The following is a 12,225-nucleotide window of genomic DNA, read 5'->3' on the forward strand; positions in this document are numbered from 1 at the left end:
GAACAGAATGTACAGGCTCGCCTGACTGAAAAGTCCAGCGGTAGTGACTTCAGACACAGCTCGGTCAAGGTACTCTGATCTGCCATCAATTGGCCTCCACCTTTGCCTTCTACTCTCCTCCGCATTGGCCACCTCCTCCCCCCAGGGTTTCTATGCATGGTAGCAAATGGTTTCTGCCATTGTCAGACTCAAGTCTTCCCAGCTTGGCAGCCCCGAGGGGAAGGGAATGTATATGCTTCTCACCTTTCAATGTCCATTTCCCCTTCTCCCATTGGAATAGAATTTTGAGCAAAACCCATAAACCTAATTACCTATTGACTGTCTACCTAGGCCTGCTGGAATCTTCTGTGAGCTCCTCCAGACCTATTTGTTATAGCTCTCCACCCTGCTGTCTGCTCTGCATGAGCAACAGCCACAGATTCGCCTTGCCCTCTGTATTCTAGAAAGGTCTGGTCAGTGAGAGGCTCCGGCAGGAAACTGTGGTCACATTATTTATTCCTCCAGCTCCCACGTGTCGGCACTGCCTCAAGCTGGCTGTGTTACTTGTCCAGAGTTCACACTTCCTGTCACAACAGCCCTCTCCACCTGTCTTTCCCTGTCTTGCCTCCTCCCCTCACCCTTCAGACAGGAGGGGTCATGGTCCTTGGTTGTTACTAGTTCGGGGTACAGCACTATCACTTGAGGGCTCCTATATCCCACCCACCGTTAGAATGTGCTCTCTGAATCCCCTCCCCCCAAATGCACTGGGTGCACAAGGAAAGGCTCTGGCTGGTCACACGTGCACAGAAACAAAGTGGGAAGCCTCCCAGGCCACAGCCTGCAAGGAAGAGGTGTGCATCCCACCACTCGTCTTGTTTGGAAAGTGGATTCAACGAAAAGCCATCTTGGACCCGCGGATGAGAACAACACCCTAGGAATGATAGCAAGACCCAGGACTCTTGCATGCTCCGGATGGCAGAGCCACCAAACCAAGTCAGATGGAGCTACTATTGGGGTATTTCAGCCATGGTGATTTTGGGCCTCTGTCCCTGCAGCTGAACCCATGTTCCGACCACACAGCAACCCTCTCTTTCTCAATAGCTTCTGTCAATATTCCAGAATTGTCTCTCTGGCCTCGAGCCACGTCTCCAATCACAATCCAATCGTTATGGCCAAGGAAACAGAATATCCTTACTGGCCAAGCCTGGGCCCATCCCTGGAGCTGGAGCTCTGTTACAAGTACAGGGGGGATTGGTGCTGGGCAAACCAAGGCAACTGTCCCTTGTAGTTGTGACCACAGCCACATTGAGCACCTCCTACGTGCCAGGCACCTGATACCCATGGTCTCATCATTGTGCTATTTTATTCTTAACTCTTGTCATTCCACGGGCCAGCTGGGCTTCCTTGAGCTGTTTTCGCCTGCGTCTCCCGTCAGTTGCGTCTCTCGTCAGGTGAGGTTCATCTGGGCTGGCCATCCAAAATGGCGACAGTCAAACCGGAAGCACAGCTGCAGCCTCAGACCAGTGTCCGCACACAGCCCCTTGACGTGGTTTGAGCTTCTCACAGAAAGGTGGTCCCAGTGTAGTGGTCCCACATTTCCTACATGGCAGTGGTTTCCAAGGAGTGGGAAGAGGAAGCCATCCGGTCCGTTGAGAGCTATGCCCAGAACTGCCATGGCATCACTTCTAACACATGCTTTCTGACAAAGAAGCCTCAAGGCCACCCAGTTTGAAAGCTGTTTAGAAATACGTTCCGCCCCAAAGTCGTAGTGGCAAGTCCACACCGCAAAAGGGAATTGTGGGAAGGGAGATATCGTGGCAGCTGCCTTTGGGAAATACGGCCTGGTGCAGTCTGCCCTATGGCCACAAGTCTCATCCCTCCCCCACACAAGATATGCTCCCCCCCTCAACCAAGACCCCAAAGTCTCATCCCATTACAGCATCAGCTCAAGGTCCGGGGTCCTACTCAGTTGGGTCTGTGTGTGCATGATACCCCTCAAGTACAACACCTCAAATATGGTTCTTCTTTATGAAGACCTGTATGATACAAGTGATCTGCCCCCTCACACCCAACATGAAACGAGGGCATGGGATAACTGTCGCTTCACTCCTAACCAAAAAGGGGCCTCACAACCCTAAAATCCAGCCAGGTGCATTGTACTTTGATTCAGACAAGTTCTGTTCCCTGAAAGTGACTCTCTGTGGTTCTGGCTCTACTCTTTGAACTCTAAGCTCTATTCCTAGACCGATTTCCTTGTTTTCCATAACAAATGGCCCACATTTTCAGCTGGGTCCTTTCCTCAGCCTGCTTTCGACCTTAGGAAGCTGAGGGCTCAAAGGCTTTTGGTTTTGAACTCTTTCCCTTGCAGCCTAGGCTGATATAATTTGTTTACAAATTGTGTGGTTTTCCTATATATCAACTTATAATCTCTTAAGACAGGCTCTTCTCTACCTTGGGTTGAGAATCAGGGTATATGGGACATCACCCTTAAGACTCTACAAAACTTTATTTATAGGAAAGAGTCTACAAGAGTGGCTCCCAACTGGAAGTGATTTTTCTGTTGCCTGAAGAACATGTGGCAATGTCTGGAGACATTTTTGCTTTTCACAAGCGGTGAGGAGCTGTCATATAGTGAGTAGAGAGCTCATATGATGCTAAACATCCAATACTGCACAGAAGAGCTCCCTACAAAAGGGAATTATCCATCCCCAAAAGTCAATAGAACCAAGGTCAAGAAACGCTGGTCTACAGAAATTGCCCTAAAATATTTCTAAATTCTCAAGTAAGTATCTTATAGTCACATGTTTATCTTCATTTTTACCCTGAAACATCTTGCTGTGCTCAATTTGATCTTTACCTTGTAGCCCCTCATTACTTGGAGAGTCTTTTGCTGTCTTGAGAGGCTGAAAATGAAGAAACAGCTTTATTTTCAAATCCAGTAAGTCCTAACAATAGCACATGACTACTCACTTCATGAAACTCCTTCAAATTTGTTGTTTATTATGTGATATTATAATAATAAGCCGTCGTGAAATAAAAGCCAACTTAAGAAGTGAACGTGGGAGTTCTTTCCCCTCCTGGATGGATGGTTAAGATGCGTTCCTGGAGCTACTGATGCACAGAATTTGACAATGGAGCCAACACCAAAGAACCAAAGCTGATGTGTGTATCATGTGACGATGCTTGAGAAATAAACTCATTATTGTGTACCACCAGTAAGGTGGCAGAATTGAGTTCTTACCACTATTCCCCACAGGGAATATCCATTTTGACAATTAATCATGGATGAGAGTGCCTTTGTGGGAGTCCATGAATCAAGTGGAGAAGTTCCAGCACACTACTGGAGAAAAAAAATACAATCGACACATTGAAAAAGTGACCTTACCTACATCACCCCTCTGTAGCCAGTACGGCTCAGTGCCAAGAGAGACCTCCCCCCAGCCAATGATTTCTCCCATGTGGTAAAGTAAGAGCATGTGAATGAGTGCCCAGGTTTCCCAGTTGTATGAGATGCTACCCAAAAAGCCCACTACTTTCTTCATCCACCCAGAATGGTGAAGTGATCTGCAAAGCTGAGGAGTTGAGGAAGGCTGGGAACACAGCAACCAGGACTCAGAACTCATCAGATCTTACTCACACTTCAGGGACTCCATCAGGAAGCCTGCCCACAAGCCAGTGGGTACATCTTGCTTGCAGAACCCCTCAGTGGCCCACGGGCACCCCCAGTGGTTCACGCACCTCACCTACCCTCCTCTTCTGTGGCTGGCTCCCTGCCCATCCTCCCATGGACAGCAAGTGTAAGCCTTTGCAGACAGCTAGAGAGCATGTACAGAAAACCAGCCCAATTCTGTGGGATTTGGAAAAGGCACACAAACTTGAACGTTCCAGGGCACCACCCTAGGCAAACAAACAGAAGGCTCTCAGCACCTGACTCTGCAGAATCACTAGAAAACATACAATCTCCAAACTTCTTCTCAAGAGGAAACAAGAAGTGTAGAGTGGGTGCATTCATAAGAAAGGTCTGATTAAGCCTCAGAATCCCTAGCCAGGCTGACTGGTGAAGACATCTCTATCCCAAAGCCAGGTGGAGGTGACTGCCTCTCCAAATGTGAACACAGCAACACACAGCTTCAAGGAACCTGAAAAAAAATCAAGAAACATTATGACATCATGAAAGGAGCACAATATATTTTCAGCAACTGACCTCCCCAAAATGAAGATCTATGAGTTACCAGATGAAAAATTCAAAACACCTGCTTTAAGGAATCTCAGTGAGCTACAAGAAAACACAAATTGACAACTCAAAGAAATCAAGAAAATAATACATGAACAAAATGAGAACAGAGAAATAGAAATTATAAAAAATGACACAAACAAAAATGTGATGGTTAACAAGAGGGGAGATGGGCAGGGGGAAGGGGGAAACAGGTGTTGGGGTTTAAGGAGTGCACTTGTCATGATGAGCACTTGTGATGAATGGAAGTGTTGAATCATTGGATGGTACACCTGAAACTAATATGACACTGTATGTTAATTAACTGGAGTCTAAATAGAAACTTTAAAAAATAGAGTATTGGGGCACCTGGGTGGCTCAGTCGGTTAAGCGTCCGACTTCAACTCGGGTCACGATCTCACGGTCTGTGAGTTCGAGCCCCGCGTCGGGCTCTCGGCTGATGGCTCAGACGTGGAGCCTGCTTCCGATTCTGTGTCTCCCTCTCTCTCTGCCCCTCCCCCGTTCATGCTCTGTCTCTCTCTGTCCCAGAAATAAATAAAAACAAATTAAAAATAAATAAAAATAAAAAATAGAGTATTTAGAGCCGCCCCCCCCCCCAAAAAAAACCTCACAAAGAACCAAACAGAAATTCTGGAGCTGAGGAAAAGAATGAATGAAATGAAAAATGCAGTCAAGAGCATCAACAGAAGACTAGATCTAAGCAGAAGAAAGAATCTGTGAACATAAACATAGGTCATATGAAATCATCCAGAGAAGAAAGAATGAAGAGTGCAGAAAATGTATGAGAAGGATAGGACATCATCAGATGACCAATAGACATATTATGGGAGTCCCAGGGGGAGGGGGAAGGGGTACAAAGCTTATTTCAAGAAACAACAACTGGACAATTTCCAAATCTGGGGAGAGATAGGGACACCCAAGTGCATGAAGCCCATAGTTCTCCAAACAGATTCAACCTGAGGCAGACTCTGCCGACACACACGAAGGAAAAAACTATCAAGGGGCGCCTGGGTAGCTCAGTTGGTTGAGCTCCAACTTCAGCTCAAGTCATGATCTCACAGTTCATGAGTCTGAGCCCTGCATCAGGCTCTGCACTGACAGCACAGAGCCTGCTTGGGATTCTCTCTCTCTCTCTCTCTCTCTCTCCTCCTTCCCCCACACATGCTCTCTCTCTCTCAAAAATAAATTAAAAGGAAAGAGAATAACTGTCAAAAAATCAAAGGCAAAGAATTTCAGAAGCAGCAAGAGGAAAGAAACTCGTTACATACCCCCATTAGGCGATCAGCAGATTTCTCAGCAGCAACCGTGCAGAGTGGGGTGAGATACTCGAAATGCTGAAAGAAAAAACTGCCATCCAGGAGTACTTTTCCAGGCAAGCTGTCCTTCAGAAGTGGAAAGGTAAAAAATTTCCAGGCAAACAAAAGCTGAGGAAGTTCCTCACCACCAGACCTACCTTACAGGAAATGCCGGAGGGAGTTCTTCAAGATAAAAGGACACCAGCAAGTAAACTAGGAATGTGAAAAACTACGAAAGTGTAAAGCTCACCGGTAAAGGTAAGTATATACATAGTCAAATTCAGAATAAAGTGTAATGGTAGTGTTTAAATCAGGTAGCTCCAGGGGCACCAGGGTTGGCTCGGTCTGTTAAGTGTCCGACTCTTGATTTCGGCTCAGGTCATGATGTCATGATTTGTGGGTTTGAGCCCCACGTTGGGCTCCACACAGTCAGTGTGGAGACTGCTTGGGATTCTCTCTCTCTCTTCCTCTCTCTCTCTGCCCCTACCCCACCCATGCTATCCCTCCCTCTCTCTCTCTCTCTGTCTCAGGAATAAATAAATATTTTTTTTAATTTTTTTGTTAATGTTTATTTATTTTTGAGACAGAGAGAGACAGAGCATGAACGGGGGAGGGGCAGAGAGAGAGGGAGACACAGAATCGGAAGCAGGCTCCAGGCTCTGAGCCGTCAGCCCAGAGCCCGACGCGGGGCTCGAACTCACGGACTGCGAGATCGTGACCTGAGCTGAAGTCGGATGCTTAACCGACTGAGCCACCCAGGCGCCCCAAATATTTTTTAAAAATCAGTTAACTCTAGCAAAAACGGTAAAGGAAAATGTATTAAAAGAAACACAGCTCGCACAATTTGTTAATGGATAGCAACATTAAAAGATGTAAATTGTGACATCAAAAATATAAAATATGGGGGCACCTGGGTGGCTCAGTCAGTTAGGTATCTGACACCTGATCTCAGCTCAGGTCCTGATCTCAGGGTTGTAAGTTCAATCCCCGTGTGGGGCTCCACGCCGGGCATGGAGTCTACTATATAAAATGTGGTAAGGAGGTTTTTTTATGTGATTGCAGTTAAATCGTTGTCAGCTTAAAACAGACTGTTATAACTATAAGACACTTCATGTAAGCCTCACGGTAACCACAAAGCAAAAATCAATGGGAGATGCATAAAAGGTAGAGAAAGGAATCAAAAGTCGGCACTGCAGAAAATTATCAAATCAGGAAGGAAAACAGTAAGGAAGAAAGGACCTACAACCCACCCAGGAAAAAAAAATTAGCAAGATGGTAATAACAAGTGCTTACCTGAATAATTGTTCTCGATGTAAATGAATTAAATTCTCCAATCAAAAGATGCAGAACGGCTGAATTCATTTGTTTTCAAAAACCCAACTGTATACTTTCCTGAAGAGATTCAATTCCGCTTCAAGGACACACATAGGCTCAAGGTGAAGCGACGGGGGAAGATATTCCAATCACGTGAAAACCGAATGACAGCAGGTTATCCTTAGGCAAAACAGACTTGAAGTCACAACCTGGAACAAGAGACAAAGAAAGTCACTATATGGCGATGAAGAGTTCAGTTCACCAAAAGTTTGTAATGGCTGTAAATGCATACGCGCCTAACATCGGAGTGCCTAGGCACATGAAGCAAATAACAGATCCGAAGGGAGAAATAAACAGCAGTGTAATGGTGGTAGAAAACATCAGTAGCCCGCGTTCAGTAATAGAGAGCTCATCCAGACAAAACACAGACGCTGGGCTTGAACTACACTTCAGACCAAACGGACCCAACAGGCACATACAGGGCACTCCGTCCACCAGCAGCAGAATGCACATTCTTCTCCGGGGTCCACATAACATTCTCCAAGACAGATCATGTGTGAGGTCACTAAACAAGTCTTAGCAAACTCAAGAAGACTGAAATCATATCATGTATCGTCACCGACCATGACGGTACGAAACTAGAAATCAATCAGAGGAGGGAAGGTAGACAGTTCACAGATGTGTGGAACTTACACAACCTACACAATTGGAGGGGTATTTGCAGACCACTTAGCTGACAGGGAGTTAGTACCTAAAATATACAAGAAAATCATACAACTGGATAGAAGAAAACAGAATCCAATTTTTAAATGGGCAAAGGACCCAAACAGACAAGTTTCCAAAGACACAGAAATGGCCCACACGAAAAGGTGCTCAATGGGGCTAATCATCAAAGAAACGCTTGCAGATCAAAACTACGGTGAGATACCATTTCGCAACCACTAGGACGGATGGTCCAGAAAGACAAGAGGTAACAAGCGTTGGCGAGGATGTGGAGACTATAAGTTGGCACAGTCGCTCGGGGAAGCAGTATGAAGGCTCCTCCAAAAATTCAAAATGGAGCTACTCTATGACCCAGCAATCCCTTCTGAGCGTATAGCCAAAGGAAATGAAATCAGCATTCCCAAGAGATATCTGCACCGCACCACCACGTTGATGGCCACGTTATTTACCGCAGCCGAGATTTGGAAACAACCGAAATGTCTATCAACAGATGAATGGATAAAGAAAACATTCTATGCAATGGAATATCTTTCAGCCGTTAAAAAGACAGTGAAATCTTGCCCCTGCGACAACATGGGTAACCCTGGAGGACATTATGCTAAGTGAAATAAGCCAGAAAAAGAAAGAGAAATACTGTGTGATCTCACTCATATACGGAATGGTAAAAAAAAAAACAAACAAAAAAAGCCACATTCACAGAAACAAAGTAGACTGGCGGAAATAGGCAGGTGTTGGGCAAAGGGTACAAATTTCCAGTTGGAAGATGAATAAGTTCTGGGGATCCGGTGGACAGCACGGTGACTATGTATTTCATGCTTGAGTATGCTTGCGAAGAGTAGAAGTTAAATGTTCTCACCACACGCACTCACGCTCGCACACACACAAAGGTAATTATGTGAGTTGATAGATTGTGTTCATTGCGGTAATCATTTCACAACGTGTGTGTGTGTGTGTGTGTGTGTGTATATATCAAATCATCACATTGTATACTTTAAATATATACAATCTGATCAGCCCAATAAAGCTGGGAAAAAGGAATAAAATGACCAATACCGTTAAATCTACCCGCACACCCCATCCTTACTCCATCACCCTGTCGACCCCAACGCCAGGCCCCCTGGATAAGTAACTATCATCCGAATTTGTGTTTACCATTCCCCTTGCTTTGCTGTAGAATTTTATCACACGTGTATCCTTAAAGGCACGTTGCTTTATTTTGGTTTGGAGGTCTATAAAAATAATATCATGGCATGAATATTTTCCAGAACCTTCCTGTTTTTACCGGGCATCGTTTCTAAGACGATGCCGAGCCTGACTATATTTCGTTTCTTATTGCTATATAATATTCCACTGTGTTGCTATATCACAATTTATGTATCCATTCTTTTGCTTATGGGAATATGAGTTATTTCCAGATTTTTGCTCTCATGCACAGTACTGCTCTTAACATTCTTGGATATAGCTTCCGGCACACATACGCCAAAATGTCTCTAAGCTCTATTAACTAGGACTGAAACGGGTGAGTCATAAGCACGCATTATCTTTAACTCCACAGGATATCAAACCGTTTTCTCAAGTGTGGCACCAACCCGACCAGATGGGCAACGCGGGTCTCACAGTCCCAGGTTGGGCAGCGCTCTAGGAGGATGGTCACGTCGTGCGTAACCCCACCCGAGCTGCGGTGACTTGGGATGAGGGTCCTGCCAGGTGGGCAACCCTCTCTGGTAGCCGGCAAGCACTCCTTAATGTGGAGCCTTGGCAAATCACGGCGCCTGACTTCATCACTTATTGTGGGGGCCTCCGCTTCAAAGTCTCTCTCTCCCTCTCCCTCCAACCTCCACCCCCAACCTCGTTTTGTGGCCACACCGGTGCTGTGTAATTCCCAGGCCTTGCATTTTGAAAGTTGCTCAGACTTTCCTGGTCCTTGTAGCTGAAAGGCATCCTGTGAGCCTAACGGGAGCCACCAGGATGGGTCTGGGCACAACACGGTTGTTAATGAGCCGAGACCCGCACGAGACAGGTAAAGAGTGGGCAGAGTCTCCAGGGCGCACCCACACCTCCAAAGAGGCAAGTGGGGTAGCTGACCAGGCCTGATGTGAGCAGGTTGGGGGTGGGGGGACAGGAAGCTCCCCCTACCTGCCGGCCGCCCCCCTGCCCTGGCGTAACCTGACACTCCTCATCGGTCCACCTTCCTGGTACCCAGCCAGCTCACCACGTTTGAAAAAGCCAGGAAATAGAAGCTTTGCAGAAACCTAAACTTCTGGGGAAGAGTGGGCCCAGAGCAGCCTCCGGCATCCGAACCGCGGCTGCTCCGTCTTGCACCATTCCCAGCCCTTCGTCCCCGCCTCCCACGCTAGTGTCCCCCCCAACCCACGAGAAGCTCCAGGAGGGGGTTCGAGGTGCCTGTACTTGGGGCGCCCCGAGCTCGGCTCCCGTGGGGACCTCCACGATCGGACACCCGCGGCGAGACCTCTGCGCCCAACCACGCGGTCTGGTCCCCGTTCGACACAACCTTCCCGAACCGGCGCTGCCCGGGCTTGCCGGCATCCGTCCCCTCCACGAAGTCTAGGGACGGGAAGGTGGCGGGCGACTTGGCCGGGGCCCAGGGCTACGCCTCCACTGCCAAGTGGCTGGGCATCTGGGCCCCGGTCGGTCGTAGGCCCTCCTTCCGATCATCGCTTTCATCGTTATCTTCACCCCTGGTTCACGGGTGATTTTCCGAGCAATTTCAGAGACCATAAAAGGTTATGGAAGCTACTAGTAGCTGCCCGTGGACTGAGACTGTCAGTCCCCTCACTGCATTTTATGTACACGTCAGTCTGCAGTTGTATCTTCTAGATTTATTCTTTTGATGTTGACAGACTACTCCTGCTGCCTCCTCCGTTAACTAGTCTGTTGTCCATTTTCCTCTTGGTTTGTTTCCTTATTGAGTTTTTTTATGTGTTAATAACACATGTTATTAATCCTGTGTGGTTGGTGGGCTGCTTCCGTCTTTTCCCAAATTCTGACCTGTCTTTTTACTTTATGGAGTCTTTGGGGGGAAAGTTTATAATTGTATAAGTCAACGTCTAATGTCTAATAAAATCCCTGAAAATTCTTCTCCACGAATGTCACACCCACTCCTAACCTTCTCTATTTTCATAAGGTCTTTGGAACGAGAGCTCTGTTGAGAGGGCACTTGGTGGCTCAGTCAGTTAAGCGTCCAACCCTCGACTTCAGCTCACATCATGATCCCAGGATCATAAGATCGAGCCCCCCCATTGGGCTCAGCGCTGGGCGCGGAGCCTGTTTGAGATTCTCTCCCTCTCCCTTTGCCCCTCCCCTGCTCACACACATTCTCGCTCTCTCGCTCTCTCTTTCTCTCTAATTTAAAAAAAAAGAATTAGAACTCTAAGTCTTGTTGAAATTTTGACTGAAATTCCAGAGATCAGCATACGAGGAACAGACATTTGTACGTCTCATGCAATTCAATTCATAAACACGGTACACTTCCCCACTTAACTTCTTTTTTAAACATCTTCCAGAAGATAAACTTTTCTAAAACTTGCTTTTTTTTATTCAACTTATTCCTACGTCTATTTGGTGGAGTTTTTTAATTGTATACTTTTAATCTTTTCATTGCCAGTGTACAGAAATACAATTAACGTTGCTCGTGGATCTTGGATGGGACACTTCATTCAACCTTCATTATTAACGTATCTGTAGAGCCTTTTGAATTGTGCTATATACACATCATGATCATGTCTTACTTTCCAAAGAAATTCTTTCTTGCCTTATAGACCAGGGCCTCTAGTACCAGGCTGATAGAAGCAGTGATAGTAAATATATTTTGTTGATTCTTTTGAAGGCAATGCTTCTGGTGCTTCACGGCTAAGAATTATGTTTGCTGTAAGTGAACAATACCCTTTATCAAATTAAGTTAGCTCCCTCTTATTTCTAGTTTTCTAATAGAGTATTTTCCCCCTAAAGAGATGTAAACATTTATCATTTTATTTTCTGTGCCTACTGAAATGATTGTATGTACTTTCTCCTTTACTAAGTTAGGGTGAGTGAATTCGATTTATAGACGTTCTAATGTTACATGACCTTATATCCTCGGGATAAAGCCTGGTTGTATTTGCTTAGGAATTTTTGTGTTTTTGTTCTTTTCCTTTTTTGTCGTACCTTTGTTTGCTCGTGATCTCAAGGTTATTATTGCCTCATGAATAAGTTTTGTGACCGACTTTCTAGTCTTTGAGTTTGTGAAAGACCAGAATAATCTGTCCTTGTACATTGCAATAGAACTTTCCTGGAAAACCAGCAGGCTACAGTGTTTTCTTTAAGAGATAGGTTTTAGCCCTGATTTGATTTTTTAATTGTTGTAAAATTGTTCAGATTTTCTTTATTCCTGAGTCGGTTGTGGTAACTTACGTTCTTCTAGAAATTCAGCCATTTCATCTAAGTTTTCAAATATGTTGGCAAAAGCAGTATTTATAATATTCTATGACCGTATCTTCTGTATATGTTATTTTATCTTTTTTATTCTTAATTTTTTTTTTTTTTTTGCATTGTAGCTCTTTTTTTCCCCCAAGGAATCTGGCCAGATATTTGTCTGTTTTATTTATATTAAAAAAATTTTTTTAATGTTTTATTTATTTTTGAGACAGAGAGAGACAGAACATGAGCAGGGGAGGGGCAGAG

General features: G+C 45.5%; 1 protein-coding gene across 1 annotated transcript in view; it reads right to left on the reverse strand.

Moving 5' to 3' along the window:
* Window positions 1-6,790: 6,790 nt before the first annotated feature.
* The window catches only part of TMEM179 (transmembrane protein 179), a 58,661-nt gene continuing 53,226 nt past the window's right edge, over window positions 6,791-12,225 (reverse strand). The window contains exon 4 of the mRNA XM_043554421.1: window positions 6,791-7,031. Coding sequence (XP_043410356.1) covers window positions 6,972-7,031 — 60 coding nt within the window. The 3' untranslated portion in view covers window positions 6,791-6,971. The remainder of the gene's footprint in view (window positions 7,032-12,225) is intronic.

The sequence above is a fragment of the Prionailurus bengalensis genome, chromosome B3, assembly GCF_016509475.1.
Source record: "Prionailurus bengalensis isolate Pbe53 chromosome B3, Fcat_Pben_1.1_paternal_pri, whole genome shotgun sequence".
Classification (NCBI taxonomy): domain Eukaryota; kingdom Metazoa; phylum Chordata; class Mammalia; order Carnivora; family Felidae; genus Prionailurus; species Prionailurus bengalensis.